At 34.2% G+C, this 20,958-nt stretch overlaps 1 protein-coding gene across 3 annotated transcripts in view; it reads right to left on the bottom strand.

Moving 5' to 3' along the window:
• The window catches only part of LOC106673830 (serine/threonine-protein phosphatase 4 regulatory subunit 1-like), a 226,181-nt gene that overhangs the window by 107,537 nt on the left and 97,686 nt on the right, over positions 1-20,958 (bottom strand). Inside the window, exon 1 of one of the 3 annotated variants that reach the window (XM_014406142.2) lies at positions 19,918-20,042. The exons of 1 other annotated variant lie outside the window; for it this stretch is intronic. In XM_014406142.2, coding sequence (XP_014261628.1) covers positions 19,918-20,027 — 110 coding nt within the window. In that variant the 5' untranslated portion in view covers positions 20,028-20,042. Of the gene's footprint in view, positions 1-19,811; positions 19,841-19,917; positions 20,043-20,958 lie in introns of those variants that run through there. One more of the 3 variants, XM_014406145.2, reaches the window with a different exon arrangement.

The following is a 20,958-nucleotide window of genomic DNA, read 5'->3' as shown; positions in this document are numbered from 1 at the left end:
TACAGCCAGAAGGATGCAGTGCTTGTGGAACAAAAACCCTACTTCCAAGTATCCAACATCATCATCATTATTAATTAAAGTTTGGTTGCAAAGGATGGCAATTTAAGTCGTTGAGGGAAGATTAGAACTCGCTAAATCTAAAAATTGTTAATATTTATTTTAAAAGGAGCGTCAGTGGACAAAGCTGGTGTTGACAAGGTAAAGGTCCCAAGTTCGAATCCAGCGGCCCTGCATTCAAACCCGAAATACCGAAATGGGCTTTTTTCAAATCAGCACCCCCCCCCCCAAACAAGAGATGTTACGACTTCTATTATTGCAACCCTAGAGAGAAAAAATTTCTTGCAATATTGTTTGGCAAAAGTACAATTTTGGTTTTGGGAGAAGTGTCCCGGCTTTTAAAAACACAGATAAGGGAAAGATTTTAACGTAATATTTGAGCAAGTTTTGCAAGTTTTATACTTCTTCGCCATACTAGCTACAGGGAAGGCGTAACTATGTGGATTGTTTTAAAAATATCAATCTGGCACTTGATAAACATTATTCTGCAACGAGCTAATAAAAAAAAAATATATTAATCATGACAGTTATATTCCAAGGACTTAATAGTCCGGTTAAAACATTATTTGAAAATTATTCAATATTTGACATGACTAAAGCGAGGAGGTTACTGCTATGGATTTGAAACAAATTAATCAACATACTCAATCATAACAGAAATCTCGCATATTTCCCAATTTTCAACATTTCTGTCTGGAATGGCCGAGTTTTTGACGTCTGATGTTGTGACCACTTCTAAAAACGAAAGGCTTATATCCTGGAAATAAACTGCTTATGACTAATCGGCCTTCTGGGAACTCGTGTCCAGTCAATTGACAAATACCATCGCTACTATTATAGCATTAAATTTTCCCAGATGGTTATCTTATTAAATTGCACTTACGACATCTTGTAAACAAGGAAATAAGTACATTCCACAAGATATTTATTTCAACAATAAATCAATAAAGCATGCGAAGATACAACTGCCATTACATGTTTACCTGACAGCATAGGTATTTTATTTTTGATCAATACCATACAAATTGGGACATCAGCTGTTTTTATGGGTTGTAATTATTTCATTAGAACAGTTAATTATAACTAGCACTCTCTCGTTCTCGTTCTCTCACTCTCGCACTCTCTCTCTCTCTCCCTCTCCCTCTCTCTCTCTCTCTCTCTCTCTCTCTCTCTTCTTTTGTTGTTATTGTTTTGTTTGGTTCTTTTATATTACTATTTAATGACTAAAAGTTTTATTTCTAGATTTATATTGTCCATTTATAATTCATGATTTGTACTGAATTCTATTGAACAAGTATTTTTGTTCACTTATTTAATTAGTAATTTACTTTTTAATAGTTCAATTATTCTATAAGTTAGAATATTTATTTCAATATGCAATTTGAAGTAAATGCATATGTATAAGGAATACATGTAACATATTGACCACAAAAATCAGGTATTAATGTTTAATAAATTAATAAAGAAGATTAAACTTAAGTAACCTTTGTATTCCACATTAGTTATAACAATGGTCCTTGAGACCAAAGCTTGTGTGATTGATAAATAAAGCGTTCATCATCATCATTATCTCTCTCTCACCACTTTCACGTCAAGTTTAAGAAAATTCCAAGAGACCTAACTATGCGGCATTAGCGATTAAACAAACGGTCAATCAATTATTAATACTATTTGATTTTAAAACTAAGTTTTATTAAAACTGGGGCAAAAATAGATAGAATACATAGGTTTGCATGTGCCCACCTATTCCATTACGTAAGTTTCATTCTCTAGTTATATCTCGAGGTGTATTTCAGAGAAAAAAAAAGCAAAAACTATCTGCAGTCAAAATGCGTAATAGATAAGAGGCGCGACCTTTCCTATCCTCTGGTAGCTTTTTGGAGAAAAAAATCGAATATTAGTTTTAAATACATGCCCCACGGGGAAAATATTTCTCAATTACTTCATATTTATTTGTTCAAAATTTCCACTTTTGGTACCATTTAACAATTTTCATTATTATTCCATTAATATACAAACATGTGTCTGTTTAAAATATAACAAGATATGTCTAGTAAAGGCAAAAAATAAATTAGACAAAGCTTAAGAAATGGGTACTTAAAAGAAAAACGAACTTGGAACGTTTTAAGTCATCTCGACCGTAGGTAGTTCCGAAGGCTGACTTTCAAGACGAGGCCGAGGCTATTTCCAATTGTTTTCAAAACTAGGAATTCAGTCGTAATTTTTCACGTTGGTCGGCGTCTCGTCAGAAAAAAATTGCCCCCTTAAGCCATTGACCATTTTCAAAATGCACACAGCTACCTTGAAAGTCCCGAAAGTTCGCATTCCTCCCCGGAGTACACCGAGAACGAATAACGGGGTATGACACCCCAAATAGGGACCGGTATCCTCATACTTTTAAGTCTCGTTACTGACGTTTTACATACTGGAATGTGGGGTTATTTGGGTTGTTAATTGCTTTTTAAACACACTGGAAAAAGGGCTGAAATGTAACATGTATACTTAAACTCAACAATATTTAGTTGACTATAGTTATTAACACAGAACCTACAAACAATAAATAAACAGAAAAGATATTTTAAAAATGCATCAAAACAAGAAACAATGATTCCCCACATGTTCATGAGGGAATTTCAGGTGACAAAGCAGCCGTCATCCCAGCTAAAAAAAGGGAGACTCGGAACAACACATAGCCCAAATCCATTTCGTAGCATACATTATAGCCACATTAAAAAGAACTAGCCAGGATTACTAAAGAAAAAACAAACCCTGGGGACAAGGCGGTAGGAAAAGTTTATATTTAAGATCGCAAATCCAAGGGAGAAAGAGGAAATCCCAATCAACACAGAAGAATAATCCTACAAGTGGGTACATTTACAGCATGTGGTCCAGTAAATACCAATTTAAAAAATGGGATTATTCATAGATCAAAGTCTCGAAGTACTGAGACAGCAGAGCATACCTTATGCACTTCCTGCAATGGCCAGGAAACGGCTGTGGCTACCTAAGAATATTTCCATTATTCTATATTACGACACAAGAGAACCACTAAAAGAGGTCAGCACAATAGAGTAAATTTTATATATAAAAAGGGAAAATCCATACGACACCAAAATGGAAATCAATAAATACAATGAGCTATAAACCAAAACACAAACGGACAACTGGTATCTAGAATTTAAATATAAACAATAGGATTTTTTTAAATTTACAAATAAACGAATTCGTCGAAAAATACATACAGAGAAAGAGAAACAATAGTAGATGGCTAAATGAGAAGTAAAGAAAGAGAAAAATAATAAAGAAAGAAATTGACTGAATAATTGTTTCATTTAGAGTTGCCGTCATCTATGACAGCGAAGAGTGGGAGGGAGGGAGAGAAAGAAAGAGAGAAAGAGAGAGAGAGAGAGAGAGAGAGAGAGAGAGAGAGAGAGAGAGCNAGAGAGAGAGAGAGAGAGAGAGAGAGAGGGAGGGAGTGAGTGGGTGAGTGAGAGAGAGAGAGAGAGAGTGAGAGAGAGAGAGAGATGATAAATAAAGGATTGAAATCGTGTTCAATGCTCGTTATGCCATAATTTTTTGCAAAGTACAAGTACGACATTAGGCTTACCATCTGCGTTGAACTCCATCCGCCACAATCACAACTGAGTTAGAATTTAATGAGATATAAAACAATTGTTTCTTTCCATTACTGAGCGTTTAGCAAAAATAAAATGGAGCATTGCACGTTCGTTTAAGAATGCACTTCGTGCTTTTCTTCAAGAAACGTCAAAGCCCGTCGACAAACGGGGGTTGGGGATATTCCACTCTAATCTCTTTAAGAATTCGGTTTCACTTCGCGGTTAATTAAACTGTTTATTTATGCCACACCTTCCCGGATTGCAGAGCACGCGATGCAAAAAAACAGTGATTCGACAGATTTGATGTTATTCGTGGATAAGTGGGGGAAAAAAAGCTTCGGATTAAAACACTCGTAGCAGCCCGTTTTACACGAAAAATATGTATTGATACCTAACCTTATTATCGAATAAGATATATAGACTTGGGAAAAAAACTGTTTATTCAGTCAAAGTGAAAATTAACACGCGGAAAATTCGTACAATTTTCAACTACTAGTTGAGACAAACAAAATAGTTACGCTGTAATATAAAATACTAAAACCATGAAAACATAAGAGAAAAAGAAATTGAAAATTGTCCTAAACGCTAAATCAATGCTAAAAGTTTAATATAAATTTAACGATACCAGCAATATAGTTTTTGCCACTGTCACACGCACTTGTTTAATAATCAAATTGATAAAAAATTGGAATTCAAAGATGAGGTTGATTATTAAATTGGATATGTGTATTATAATTTGTTGTGATTTGTACAACGAGACTATCACATGATTTCCCAAGATTTTGCTAAAAGCTCAGTAATGAAAAAAAAATTGTTTTATATCTCATTAAATTCTAACCCAGTTGTGATTGTGACGGATGGAATTCTCCGCTGATGGTAAAGTTAAACTACTACTAGTTAAACTGCTAAAGTTACTAAAAAACTGTGGCATCACGAGCATTGAACGCTATGACCTCAAGAAGATCCAATACATCAGTTTAAACTACGGAGGTCGATCAATATCAACTAGAATTGAACGCTATGTTAATCCTTTGTTTATCACCTCTCACTCACTCTCTCTATTTTGTCTTTATCCTTCTCTCTCTCTTCCTCATTTTTCCCACCCTTTATCTCTGTCTCATTCTCTCTTTCCTTTCTTTTTCCTCTCTATCACTCTCTCTCTCTCTCTCTCTCTCTCACTCACTCACACACTCCCTCTCTCTCTCTCTCTCTCTCTCTCTCTCTCTCTCTCTCTCTCTCTCTCAACCCCTTGCTTTTGTATTTATATACTTTTGTAATCATATCAATATGATACATAATTTCTTTCTCTATTGATTTATTACAGTTAAATGAATGTAAATTTTTATATAGTTAATAAGTTAGTAGTTTAGATAATAAAAACATTAAGCTGAATGTGGAACAGTAGTTTTTTACTTTTAAAATTTTTATTATTGGGTTGTCCGGAAAATAATGCAGGATTTTAAGTTTTCATTCAAAAAAATCTATATAAAATATTCTGTTTACGTTTACAGGATTACTCATTTGTATGAATGTCAACACTTATTAATCCTCTTCCAAATGATATTGTTTGTTTACCTCTGTAGCATTCCGCTACTTGGAAATAATTCAGTCATCCTTATAATGTCAAAGCGAGAATTTCGTACGATTTTCTTTTACGAGTTTAAACTCGGCCGAAGCGGAGCCCAAACGGCTAGAAACATTAACCAAGTCTGGGGCGAGGGTTGTGTTAATGAGTGCACTGTGCAAAGGTGGTTTAAAAAATTTCGGGAGGGAGATTTCAGCCTTGAAGATGAAGAAGGTCGTGGAAGGCCTTCCTCTCTTAATGATGATGTTCTGCGATCAGTGGTGGAAGAAAACCCCAAAACAACTGTTCGAGAACTTGCAGAGCAACTCAAAGTCAGTAAAACGACCGTCGCTGACCACCTCAAGGCGATTGGAAAAGTGAAAAAACTCGAAAATTGGGTTCCACACTCATTAAACGATCGCCAAAAAAATCAGCGCTTTGATGTTTGTGCATCACTTCTTTGTCGAAACAAAAATGACCCATTTCTGGCCAGAATTGTTACATGTGACGAAAAGTGGATTCTCTACGATAACACTAGACGTTCTGGACAGTGGCTCGACAAAGGAGAAGCTCCAATACATTTTCCAAAGCCCCCAACTCATCAAAAAAAGGTAATGGTTACGGTATGGTGGGCTTCATTTGGTTTAATACACTACAGCTTCTTAAATCCTGGCGAAACCATCAATGCTGAATCATACTGTAACCAAATTAATACCATGCATCAGAAATTGGCAGTAATGAAGCCCTCTTTGGTCAATCGGAAAGGGCCCATTTTGTTGCATGACAACGCTCGACCACATGTGTCACGTGTAACGTCACAAAAATTATTGGAGCTTGGCTATGAAACTTTGCCTCACCCACCCTACTCTCCGGACCTCTCGCCTACTGACTACCATTTTTTTAGACACCTGGACCACTACTTACAACACATAATATTCAAAAATCAAACGGAACTGGAAAATGCATTTATTGACTTTATCAATTCTAAAAATTCTGAATTCTACTCAGACGGAATTAATAAGTTACCAACACGTTGGGAGAAATGTATTGAGAGTATGGGAAATTATTTTGATTAAAGAACATTGCTTTAAAGTAACTAGTTTCTTTTTTTTTGTTTAATACCAAAATCCTGCATTATTTTCCGGACAACCCAATATTACATACATCTGATCATCTAGAAGCGCATGTATGTGATGTTCACATTGTAAAATGTTTAAAATATTTGTTTCTCGTAGGGTGTAAGAAAGGTCAAATTGACCAATTTTGCGAGATTTATAAAAATAAATCGTTCATCAAATCAAATCTCTCCCTCTCTCGCACCTTGACTCACTCTCTCTCTCTCTCTCTCTCTCTCTCTCTCCCTCACTTTTTCTCACCCTTTCTCTCTGTCTCCCTCACTCACACTCTCTCTCTCTCTCCCTCACTTTTTCTCATCCTTTCTCTCTGTCTCCCTCACTCACACTCTCTCTCTCTCTCTCTCTCACTCTTTCTTTTTCTTAGTCTTCTCATTCCTCTCTCTCTCTTTCTCACTTCTTCGCTCTTTGTCTCTCTCACTTCTTCGCTCTTTTTCTCTCTCTCTCACTTCTTCGCTCTTTCTCTCAGTCTCTCTTTTGTATGTATATAATTTTGCAATTATATAATTTCTTTCTCTATTTATTTATTACCGTTAAATGAATGAAAATTTTTATTCAGTTAATAAAAAATTTAAACTGAATGTAATTTTTTTTATTTTTTCTTATTTTTCTTATTATATGCGTATGATCATCTAGAAGCGCATGTATGTAAATTCACATTGTAAAATGTTTGTTTCTCGTCGAGGGTAAGAAAGGCCAAATTGACCTTTATCTGAGAGATTTGTAAAAATAAATTGGTTATCAATCAACCTGCCTGTCTGTCTGTCTCTCTCTCCCTCCCTCCCTCCCTCTCTCTCTCTCTCTCTCTCTCTCTCTCTCTCTCACACACACACTATCGTTATCGTTCTCTCTCTCTCTCTCTCTCTCTCTCTCTCTCTCTCTCTTTCTCTCATTAATTCAAGAATAACACCCAAATCTCACAGAACCAAAAGAATAATCTATAAACAATGAATGATTGTAAGATTTTTCAATCTCAGGTTTCACCCGGTAATTTTAAAGCATGTATCATAACCCGTAATGGTTTTAAACGTGGCGTTATTAAGAATAATGCGTTGTTTTTCGATTCGAAAGGTCAGCGAGCGGTTTTGTAAAGATGAGAGTTAGGGCAGGGCGGCGTGATGCTGTAGTATTTTCTAGTATCTCAATGGTGCCCCCGAGTTGTAGACCGGTGGAGGATCGTGGAGGATGAGGAGGAAAGGAAATGGACGGGCGGCGGGGAGAGTGAGAAGAATGCGGCTGCGTATGTGTGAGACTGTACCCGACCTACTTAAGATCTCACACGCCGGCCCTTTATTGTCTTGTTGACGAAGTGTCTTCTCCTGCAGGAACCGGGTGTTCCTGTCGCCGACTGTACCCCTTCAGTTTATTGACCGAAACAGCGTTCCCTATGGGTTTTCATGTGTTGTTTCTTTCCGAGATTTTTTTTTTTTTAATTTGCTATCGAAAACTCCAGGCCGGATGGGCAAAAGGAAACGGGTCGCGGTCAAAGTATCCCAAAGGAATTCTACTTCTACAGTAATCGCTTTGTTTACGGCCAACCGGATTGGGCCCCTTCGAAATTTGAACTATGCACACGATTATCCTGTTTAATCCTCTTGGAACATTTTAACTGTAAATCGTGAAACAAAACAATGAAATATTGCCACGATCGAAACGGCCTCAGGTAGTGCATTCTCACAATATTTTTTGGACTATAAATCAATGTTTACATAACTCAAATCATCACATATTGTTTCTTTACAAATATGTTCAACTGTCGTTCTTAAATTTATTTGATATATATAATACAATTTTTATCTGATATTAAACAAATCAAAAAGAACTGCTAAAATCAGTTTATTTCCGAAAACTAATTTTATCTATGTTTAGTACTTAATCAGTCATGTCTGTCAGGTCTATAATTACGAGAAAATTGACGATTATATTATTATTTTTGTGTGGTGATTAGTGACCGTTAATCGATATTTATTTAGAAATCGTGAGATGCGGTCTGGTTTGATGTAGGTTTCAGAAAAACATTTTCTTTATCGTGCCAACGTTTACATCTTTATTGAGATCATCTTCAGGGCCTGGGATTTACAAACATTGTTTACATATAACAATTACATACTTTAGTAGAAATACTTTGATTGAATATATAAAAAATATATTTTGCATTGTATAAATTCACTTTTCCACGTCCAAAATGTAATTGTTATATGTAAACAATGTTTGTAAATCCCAGGCCCTGAAGATGATCTCAATAAAGATCGAAACGTTGGCACGATAAAGAAAATGTTTTTCTGAAACCTACATCACACCAGACCGCATATCACGATTTCTAAATAATTAATAATTTTTTTTTACGAGGGTTCGGAACAGCAGAGGTCGTATAAACCTTCAGGGTGCCGGTGTTTTTGATAAAAAGCCCGTTTGTAAATATGTAGGGTTCGAATGCAGGGCCGCTGGATTCGAACCCGGGACCTTTACCTTACCGTGATGAGCGCCGTGTCAACGCCTAAACCGACGCCCCCTGCAATTTTACTAATTCCAACTCTATTTATGTCAACGTGAAATCATCAGGTTTTTTGAAGTCAAGGAGTAAACATTGTTAGCAATAACAAAACAAAAACAAATCAAAAATAATTTATTCAGTTTAAGGCCCAAATTACTCGAATCGGTTAAGGTACCACGCCTTCTTTTACTCAATGCTATTGTTTACTTCAACTGTTTGAGCTGTGTTTTCATATAAAAAATAAATGAATAAATAACAATAGAAAATAAAATAATAATAATAAATAATAGAGAATCTGTGTTTGAAGAAAACCTCGTTTAGTTACAATAAAGTATGATGAAGAAATGAAAATAAATGAGTTGAAGGTAAGAATCGATTAATCATGACCATGTCGAAACAGCCAAAATTGTTTAAACTTCAGCTGTAATAATGAGTAAAATGTATATCAAAGAAATAAACCATACCAAGATAAAAATAATGATGTACTCATAAAAAGACTCGACACAATGGTAAATTAAAAGTGGGCATGTACGGATTCGCAGAATAAAATTAAATAAAATTGCAAGAAAATTATATCATGCCTTGAAAAAACTCGAGTAACCATGACTTGAATATATAATTTAACGAAAGTAAAATAATAATACTTTATTCGATAATTGTTATAAATAACAGAACATACTCTTTTAAAAAAACAAGTATTTATAGCAATGGAAAGTCTGGTTGGAGTCAAGATTACTGATAAAATATTGATAAAAGATAATAAAATAGCCAATAAAATATAATATTCTCTGTGTTTTATAACATAATTAGAAAGAAAATGAATGGGGGGCGTCGGTAGCCGCAACGGTTTAGCCGTTCACACGGCGCTCATAAGGTAAAGGTCCCGGGTTCGAATCCAGCGGCCCCTGCATTCGAGCCCGATATACTTACAAATGAGCTTTTTTTTTCTTTCAAAACACCGACTACACGAGGGTTGATATGACCTCTGCTGTTGCGAACCGTCGTAAAAAAACCTAGTTTTTCCTTGGTGATGTTCTATAAATTGAGCGATAGCACTGAAGGACATCCTGTTTTTTTTTCCCAATGGTTTGTTTATTGGGGGTTGATGCAGAATACAATTATTACCTCCACTGTGACCTAAACCAGATCTGCTGTGAAACTATATCTTGTGAACACAGAATAAGATAGATTTATATACCATTAATTAAGTAAAACTTTCTTTTAACAAATCAAAAATTGAACTCTTGTACCGGTACGAAAGTAAAAGGAAAGCCGTATAAAATATAAAATTTAAATGCACATATTTATTCATTTTTTTATGTTGTTCTTTTGTTTTAGAACACTTACGAATGTGGGAAAAGTTTGGTCGCACATCCTTTCAACTGCAAATCAGTAATGCGGGGGGGGGGAGATCAGAGAAGGGATAACAAAAGTTGTCAAGGTGTCAGACAAAAAGTAGAACAAGTGAAAAGAGGTTGGAGGAGGAAGAAAACAGCGTAAACATTTTATCGAAAGTCTAAGGCAGTTCGACAAAAAGTAGAGCTTCATAAAAGAAACTTCTTCCCGAAAAAATAAGATTTTTTTTAAGGGGCGTCCGCCAACTTGGTCATTTCAGCCCCGAGCGCATGCGAAATATTACAACACACATTCAATACGCATTCGCACAATTAAATACATTCACACCTGTATACATTGCACTCATTCTATTTGGTAGATGGAGTAGTCATTATTCCTCCATCGAAATGATTCATTATTAAAAGATTGGTTGTTTTCATCTTTGGAAACAATGATGAAGTGGATAACAACAAACAGGCCCCTTTTTCTTTTTATTTGTCTTTCTATTAAAAAGAAGTTGAAAGATAAATAAAAATAAAGGACTATTAAAAGAAGGATTGAAAGTAATAAAAGTGTTATAGTAATTATGAAAACGCCAATAAGAATTTTCTATTAGAATCAGTTTGTAAATCTCTCTGGGAAGTGTTTATTAACTTTTTCCCTCAATAAAATTTATACCCATCAATATACAAAATCGAAGCCAGGCCTCTTTCCTAAGGAAAAACCCAAAAAGAAGAGGAACGGCCAAAAATCCTAATATTTCAAGTTGAAACGTACTAGAAAAACTAAGAGAAAACTCGACTAAGGAGGTAAATAACCTTTGTAATCAAATGGAAAGTCAGTGATGACAATTTTAGAACTGCGATAATCTCTTTCTTATCTGCTTAACTAAAATTTATCGTAGTGCGATAATAGGCCGATAGCGAATGAAAACAGAGTTCAGCAAAACTTAAACGAGGAAAAGGCTAATTTATGCTGAGTCAACGTCTATGCGTATTCATATGCTAAACCAAAAGACTACTTTTTAATGTCCTCTGTGTTCTTTCCTGTATTTCGTGGTGAAATCGTCAGAGAAAGCAAAACAGTCGCAATACAACCAATCAAAATTTGAAAATGTTATTGAAAAAATTACAACATACTTATACATACAATTTAAATGGTAAAATAAATTAAACCGCCGGATTCTGAAGAAAATCTGTTTTGTAAATAAAAAAATAATAACTCAAAGTGGATTAGCAAACTCAATAATAAATATAACTTTTCTCATTCTTTTTTCAATTAATTATTCTTACCATGTAAGGCCTTGGTTGAGATAAAAAAGGCAGTGTCACGAGCGGGATTCGAACACACGACCTCCGGCTCAATACGCCGCTACTCTACCACTTACTTAAGCTATCGTGACCGAGTAGCGCCGTATTTAGCCGAAGGTCGTGAGTTCGAATCCCGCTCGTGACACTGACTTTTTTATCTCAACCAAGACCTTACATAGTAAGAATAATTAATTGAAAGAAGTAACTTGGTCAATTGACCACGAAAACGTAAATGAATAAATATAATTTTTTATTTTAATCTCATTTTATATTTCAAGTACTGCTTTTGCGTTGAGGCTTCAAAGGCGTTATTTTATGAACACATAAAGATTTGAATTTTTTTACTCCGAGAAAATTGCCTGTATTGCAGGATCAAAAGATTTATTTTTTAAAATTATTATCATATCAGTTTTGAAAGCATGAGCTTCGCAGCAAGAACAAACAAGGGTTGAAAATTATCCATTGCGCGACTTGCCATTTCGCAAAATACATTCTTATAGATGGACCAATATATATTTTTTATTATTATCTGCTACTACCACCACACTAATTAGATGAAAAATGCCAAAAAGATGATTTTTTCTATACCTGTGGGGCTTTCTAAACGTTTTCGATTTTGTTTAGAATAGACTTTCTCAGTATAACGATTCAAAATTAATATTGGTATATCGGATTTGGGATAAATTGCGCACAAGCACGCCCGCGCCCAAACATACGCACACACCATATGCCCTCCAAAGCATTTTGTGTTCTTGTTTTCTTGTTTCTCAAGACAAACCAGTCTGAGGAGTTAGTTAAGAAGTGAGATTTTTTTTTTTTTTTTTGAAATGTCGCGTTGTGTCATCCATACATATCTACAAAGGAAATCAGGGATTTATTCGCGTTTTTAATGATTATTTATATTATATCGACTTTAAATTAAGAGTTAATAAGTACATAAACGCACACAAAAAATAATCAAAACAAATAAATAAATTTAAAAAAAAACCAAGGTCTGCGTGACATGGTTTGCCCGTTCTGACGGAACCTGTCTGTGAATCGAGATTTAGTTAAATGCCTGGTGGTGTAAGCTTTTTAAATTTGGGCTAAATAAAACGTATTTTTGACTGACCACTTTACTAGGTCCGTCTATCCTCGCTCGTTTCTTAAACTTCTCACTCTTACGATATCTCGCTTGGTACCTTAACTCAAGAGTTTATTTTTCTCCCATTTTAAATCTCATTTGTCATATCTGAATGATTAACTGAATAACTGGACAGTTCGATTAGGCGGAACGTAGGGTAGTTCAGTTAGGTGAACTGATTATTTTCTTCGGGTAATAATTCCAGTCAATTCATGAAAGGAAACTTTTGGGATTACCGCTGAGAAAAATGAGTTTTTCCTTTGATTTATTAACGTACAGACTTCTTTACTGTGCAATTCCTAAAGCAGATTTATTTTTCTGAGGGTGTTTCAACTACGAGGTTGCCGGTGCTTTAAAAAAAAAAAGCCCATTTGTATGGCCGGTTCGAATGAAGGGCCGCTGGATTCGAACCCGCGACCTTTACCTTACAGTGATGAGGGCAGTGTCAACGCCTAAACCGTTGCGGCAACCGACGCCCTAAAGCAGACAAACATCACAGGATATGCTCCTATCAAATCATTTCAGTGTCCATATTACTATTATTTTGTTCCATTTTTTCCTCCTTAAATATTGAAGCGTTAACACCCCTATCTTGCTCATTCAAGACGAAAACAAAAAGTAAAAATTGAGAAGCTGGACGAAAAACTGTGGCTACCCACGTTTATCTTTCGATCTCGATTCAGATGAACTGACATATAACATGAGATTACTTCTTAATATTACATTGAAAAAAAAAAAAAAAAAAAAATTGAGCCATTGGGTGAAAATGGTCTGCTCTTCATCACACTCTTTTGGAACTTCGAAAAGAAGTAGAGCTTGAAAAAGATAATCCGTACTGAAAAAAATAACAATTGAAAATAAAATGATTCATTACTAAAAGATAGGATGTTTTCATCATTGAAGTAAATCATGAATGCAGTCAAAAGAGTGAAAATATAAACAAAAATAAAGAAGGACTATTAACAGAAGGATTGAAAGTAATAAAAGTGTTGGAGTAATTATGAAAAAATCAATAAGAATTTCCTATTAGAATCTGTGTGTAAATCTCTGGGAAGTGATTATTTTGAGATCTTGAGATCTCTGTTGTGACGTGGGTTTATAAAAACATTTTCTTTATCGTGCCACGTTTCGATCTTTATTGAGACCATCTTCAGGGATTTATAAACATTGTTTAAATTATAGAAATACATGTAGGGTGTGAAAAAATGAAGTTATACAATGATACAATTTTTTTATATTTGTACTCACTCAAAGTGTTTACATATAGAAAACAAACACTTTGATTGAGTCTAAAATTTCTATCATTGTATAAATTCATTTTTACACATCCAACATGTACTTCTATAATTTAAACAATGAATATTTAGGAATCGTGAGATGCGGTCTGGTGTGATGTAGGTTTCAGAAATACATTTTCTTTATCGTGCCAACGTTTCGATCTTTATTGACATCATCTTCAGGGCCTGGGATTTAAACATTGTTTAAATTTAACAAATACATGTAGGATGTGGAAAAATTTATGTAAATTTAATTTAATTTATACAATATAAATTCACTTATTTAAATACATGTTGGAGGTGGAAAAATTTATATAAATTTCATTTAATTTATACAATATAAATTCACTTTTTTCCACATCCTACATGTATTTGTTAAATTTAAACAATGTTTGTAAATCCCAGGCCCTGAAGATGATCTCAATAAAGATCTAAACGTTGGCACGATAAAGAAAATGTTTTCCTGAAACCTACATCACACCAGACCGCATCTCAGCATCTGTGAATAATCATCGACTAACGGTCATAAACACCACCCAAATTTAAACAATATTTATAAATCCCTGAAGATGACCTCAATAAAGATCGAAACGTTGGCACGATAAAGAAAATGTTTTTGTAAACCTACGACACACAAGACGCCATCTCACGATCTCCAAATAATCATTAATTATCGGTCACTGAACACCACACATGTCTAGGAAGTGTTTATTACCTTTTTGCCTCAATAGATTATTCTCATCAATACATAGTTAATATTACTATTATTTTGTTCTATTTTCTCCTCCTTGGTTTACAATACGAAAATAGACAGAAAACATGGAGAAACTTGACGAAAAACTTTGGCTACCCACGTTTTATCTTTCGATCTGGATTCAGATGAATTGATGTATAAAATAAGATTACATCTTAATATTAGATTAAAAAAAATAAGATTTTGAGTTATTGAGTGAAATGGCCTGCTCTTCATCGCAAAGTTGAAAAAACTGTGTTTACCGATTTGGAGCGGGGGTCGATGTGGTCTTCGGTTTGGGTGGTGAAAGTGAGCGTTCCACTCCGGGTCTGGGCTCATTCAAGGCGATATTTTAATTCAAGCGGTGTCCGTTTTGCGAGGTCTCAGCCCTGTACGTATGTCGCTTCAGTAGCCAAGTGGGGGCCCGGGCGGGGGTCGGAGACGAGACGAGGTGAACGGACTCCTACTGTAAACAAGGGGGGAAGAGGGGGTCTGCGAGCGTGTGTGTGTAAGGAGGACATTCCAGTCTCGGATGGAGAAAGAGCGAGACGGCGCGAGCCGGGACCCAGAAGGCGTGACAGAGAGGGAGATACAAACTTTCATGCCGCTCTGTCGACCCATACTGGAATTCCGAACCAGCCGACAATCTTCCCCTCTCCCAGGCCAACCACACGCACACCAAGTGGATTCAAATCCGACAGATAAACTGCAGCCGATTTAAAACGCATTTACAGTTTACAGGAATTCCTCGAATAGCAGCCGGACTGCAGGAAAACATCTTTAAATATTGCTCGTTACAAAAATCACATGAACATGTAAAAATGGTCCATGGAAAAACTACATATCTACACATAATTTTTTCTAACACAAAAACTTTATCAAATATGGAAAATATAACTGAATACTACCTAACAATACAGCATATCTACTATAAACAAAATATTTTTAAAAAAATGCATTTGCATAAATACATCTTTTTAAAACTAATATCTACCATAGCAACTACATTTCCGGAGTACATACCAATCTGGTACTTTAACAAAATACAGCAAATATTGCTCGTTACAACAGTCACATGAACATGTAAAAATGGTCCATGGAAAAACTACATATCTACATATAATGTTTCTGTAACTATTTTTCTACTAACACAGAATCGTTGCCTAAAATGAAAAATTTAACTGAACAATATATAACAATACAGTATACCTACTAAAAGAAAATATATAAAAAAATTCATTTGCATAAATACGTCTTTTTAAAATAATTACCTACCACATCAACTACATTTCCACAGTACACACCAATCTAATACTTTTAAAAAATGCAGAAAAGATTTATATTTTTCCACAACTGTTCTGTCCACAACAGCGATAACAGAAGGTATGACACAGATAACTGTGTATAAAAGGAGTAATTTTGAGTACATACAGGTCAGTGACTGTTAGATTGCGTGCTAATACATTAAATTGCCTTGGCAGATTTGTCCCTTGCCTAAATGATAAAATTCTTTTGCTCAATGACTACTTGGTTTTGTATAAATCGACAAGGAACCCATTCAAGTTTTTGTCTAAAGTGAGAGTTGGAAAGTTCTTCGCATCAAAAATTAATGATATTCAAACCGATAACAACTTAAGTCAAAATACAAATAACCGAGAATGTGTGAAAAAGCTTTTATTTTTATGTTTTCTTTTTACGTGAAGTTTTTCGTCATTTGGAACGATTGTATGAGCACATAATGATATTAGGAGTTCACACTGCTGATGTATTTTAAATACATTTTTCCCTAGAAAATATATGAAATCCATAAAGAGTAGCAATAACTACAGTCCGGATTTATATGCAATGAAAAACATGAAATATATATCAAAAAATATGCCGTATAAGGTAGTCTAAAAATCCCTCAAATATGCCATATTTTGGAACCCCGTACATTTGCAATATAATTACACTAAAAATTATTCAAATATGCAATATTACATGCACTAAAGACCCCCTCAAATATGCAATATTAAATACAACCCCTTAAATATGCCATATAACATACATTAAAAATCCCTCAAATATGCAATATTACATGCATTAAAAAACCCCTAAAATATGCAATATTACATGCTATCCCTTAAATTTGCCATATAATATGCACTAAAAATCCCAAAAATATGTAATATTACATGCACTAAAAGACACTCAAATATGCAATATTACATGCAAACCCTTAAATTTGCCATATAATATGCACTAAAAATCCCAAAAATATGTAATATTACATGCACTAAAAGACACTCAAATATGCAATATTACATGCAAACCCTTAAATTTGCCATATAATATGCACTAAAAATTCTTCAAAAGATTTATATTTACAGTTTACAGGGATTTCTCGAACAGCAGCCAGACGTCAGAAAAACATCTTTAAATATTGCTCGTTACATCACATGAACATATAAAAAGGTCCATGGAAAAATACATATCTACACATAATGTTCTTGTAACTATTTTTCTACTAACACAAAATCTTTGTCAAAAATGGAAAATTTAACTGAGCAATATATAACAATACAGTATCGTCAGCCCCTGGAGCCTAACTTCGGTGGTGGGACGGATAAAACCGAGGTCTGTTTTAACCCCCGCACTGTCAGGACGCAATTCTATAAATCTGTATGTACATATTACATCAGTTTATCCAGAATCATATTTTTGATCAAAAAAGACCTAAAATATACTTTCGACCACCCAAAAAACATACTTTCCAGGAAAGCCAAAATGAGCACAATCAGAACAATTTTTAATTTTCCAATAACTATTTCACGTACAATCTCGTAACCAATACTTATTAAAATATGAAAAACAATTAATCCGGCAGTTTACATATTTATGCAAAGATCTCCCCCTTACCTTAAAATTCCGTAAATAACTTGTTACTGCACTGTAACTTTTCACATAAACTCAAAAATCACCTTTGAGCATATGGAATTACATATTATTATGTTAAATACATGCAACTACGGTTTTTAAATTAAACTATAACAAAAGTCCACTTAGGGGATCAAAATTATTAAACATCCCATTTATATTTAGAGGCTTAATTGACCATCTTAATGAATTATTCTTTTTATGTAAGGCCTTGGTTGAGATGAAAAGTTACGTGAGTTAAGTGAGATACGAGCAAGATTCGAAGACGAAGGTCGTGGGTTCGAATCCCGCTCGCTCGAACGATATTTATTCGAAAAGAATAATTAATTAAAATTATTAAACTTTTTTACAAAAATATCTCACAAGAAACTCTAATTCCTTATAATACCACTTCAACATATATTAGAAATTAATTATTTCGTTCAAAATTAACATTTTAAGTCAACTAACTCAATAGTAACTTTTAAAATCGTGATTTTCAATATTTGCAATTTCAAATATTTTCATTACAACTGATATTTGAACACGTTCTCTCCTTGTTGAACGTCTTGTTTTCTATGCTTCAAATGGATGTCATTCTAGACAAACCAAGCGATTAATGGCAGTCCCAGAAATGATAGGTCTGGTCTAGGAACAGTCAACAGTTCATACATGTAATACCGGACCGCAAACAAATATTGTCGAAGAGTCTATTATAAACTATAACAATAGTCTTTGGTTGAAAGGCTGAAATGAAAAAGTTAGTGTCACAAGCGGGATTCGAACCCACGACCTTCATGTTCGAATTCAGCTCGTGGCACTAACTTTTTCATTTCAACCGAAACCTTACATAAAAAAGTGGATTAACTGAAAGAAGCAATTTGGTCAATCAGACCACTAAATATAATGTATTTAATATAATAGTTTTGAACAGTTTTTAAATGCGGACAACATTCCAATTTTTCTTTAAATTTATGGCTTTAGCTATCAGAATACAGAATATCGTTGAGTGTAGTATCGGCCTTCATGATAAATATTGAAATAAAGAGATCAGGGAGGAAGCCATGTAGGTGAAAAAAAACACTTCTTTTTCTGCTGACGAGATTTCGGCAGTATTTAACGCCTTCCTCAGGACTTTGGAAAACTATTTAAAAAAGCTTAACAATCAAATCGGACATGTCCAAATAGAAAGGCTAGGGTATTTAAGTTTTTTCAAATAGTTTTTTTCACCTACATGGCTTCATCCCTGATCTCTTTATTTCAATATTTATCATGAAGGACGATACTACACTCAAAGATATTCTGTATTCTGATAGCTGAAGCCATCTCTTTATTTGTAAGTGTTATTTTGTTGTTTATGAAGGTTCGTTCATCGTAAAATTCTGCCAATTGCAACATTTAAACTTGTTTATGTTATATGCTAAGTAAAGAGATGGAAATGGGAATAGTTTTGTATTAATTGAATTCCGGATAGCAATTAGTGTATGTCCACAGGGGACCAGGGTGCCAAGGGAAAAAGCAATTTTGCGGCAACAGATACCGCCTTTCTATAAATACCGTGTGAATTTATTTTCAAAAGCGAGCCTTCTGCGCGGAAATGCAAATGGGCACGGGATTGAACCGATTAGGCTCCCCCTTTCCTTAAAGAGCGGAATTGTTCCCTGGGGGTTTTATTCAGGCGTTTGAAATCAATGGAACTGAATCAATGGAAAGTATATTTAACCCACCGATTCAGGATGAAACATGAGTCTTGGATGGTAACGTTTCGTTTACGTTTTCTCCGGTACTTTCTTCTTAGAAGTTATTGTGTAAAACCTAAATTAGGATAAAGATTTTTCTTTAAAAATTCAGTCTATGTATTATGTGAACTGTGTTCAGATGATTAAACAGATTTTTTTTTTATTCGAGAAGCATCATCTAGTGCTGGGGCCGAATCCTAATGTTTTCTCTATCTCGCATTTTTATTTTTAATTATCTGTATATTTGATGTTGTGATCTTATATTTGCTGGGCCTCAGGAGTTCTCGATTTACTGATCAGACCCCACCCGTGCAACTACGATTAAATTACGCCCTCTCTTCATTCACGCCAATAAATACTTTCACACCGTAAAAGTCATTCGCTATTCAACCTAATTGGTTCGTCAAGTCTGTGGGTACTCGATATTCCAAACAGACCGTACAATTTAACCACTCACGGGAATAAATAAATACACAAAATTAGCTAGCAATCAAGGTTTTTGATAGTCATTCCTTTTAAGATAATAAAACTCACCTCTGCGCTATCATATTTGATGTTCTCAGTTAAGTCTTAAGTAGTCAAATGTTAAGTTGCCAAATGAAAAAAAGAATTAAAAAAAAGGAATTTTGAAAAGTCGTACCTTGAGGACTGAAGATTTTCTATCTCGAACTCATCAGGTTCGAACAGGGGGCTTTGTGTGAAACTGGAATGGATTTTGAACGGTGTCGGGGTTCCGGGATATTCAGCCATTATTGCATCGGAATTCGAAAGGACTGGACCTTTGACCAAATGAAATCCTATATAACGATTGGACTACTGATAAGCACGAACGTCAACACATAAAACTTCTTTAAAACATAAATAAACAAATCCTTTTTAGAATAAAATTAATTTCGATTTGCAAAATATTTTACATTTCTATCGGTAATAAAAAAAAAAAATAAAAAAAAACTAAAACTTGATTTCCTTCTAAAATATCTTTGTTCTTCACTTCAAATGTTTTTACCTTTAAAACGGTAAATCTGTAACTCACAAATACAAAACATTGTATGAACAATAAAATAAGAAAAAGATATGAAAGAAGAAATGAGTTGAAAATTATGACCACGGTGAAACTGTCAAAATTATTGAAACTTCAGTGGTAATAATGAGTAAAATCAACGAAATGAACCTTTCCAACATAAAAATAATAATATTCTAATAAAAAGACTCGACATAATAAACTAAAAGTGGACATGTATGGATTCGCAGTTAATAAAATTCAATAAAAGTGCAGGAAAATAACATATTTTAATATTAAAAACTGGAACGTGACTTGAACTTTGACTTGAAAATTTAACAAAAATGAAAAGTCTATGTTTATCTATGTGTCAAATAGAAAAATGACACATCAAAATATTAATCAATAAAATTTATATTTAGATGTTTTACAAATATAAAAAGAACTCTTCAAACAACACTATTGTTTAACGAACAAGACTACAAACTTTCATTTTCCAATTTTGGATGCATGATCATTTCGACTGTTCATGATTCGAACTCCACTGGCTAAGAGCAAATCAAATCAATTATAAAATACTTCTAAACGATGGTTTTACAAGAACGATTACATTAAAACTATAATAGCAGATAAAATTTATATATAAATTATAATAATTAGGCTAAATTAATTTTAAAAATG

Source organism: Cimex lectularius, unplaced genomic scaffold (genome assembly GCF_000648675.2).
Source record: "Cimex lectularius strain Harlan isolate CLEC.00 unplaced genomic scaffold, Clec_2.1 scaffold6, whole genome shotgun sequence".
NCBI classification, from domain to species: domain Eukaryota; kingdom Metazoa; phylum Arthropoda; class Insecta; order Hemiptera; family Cimicidae; genus Cimex; species Cimex lectularius.
This window is presented reverse-complemented; position numbering and strand designations above follow the sequence as displayed.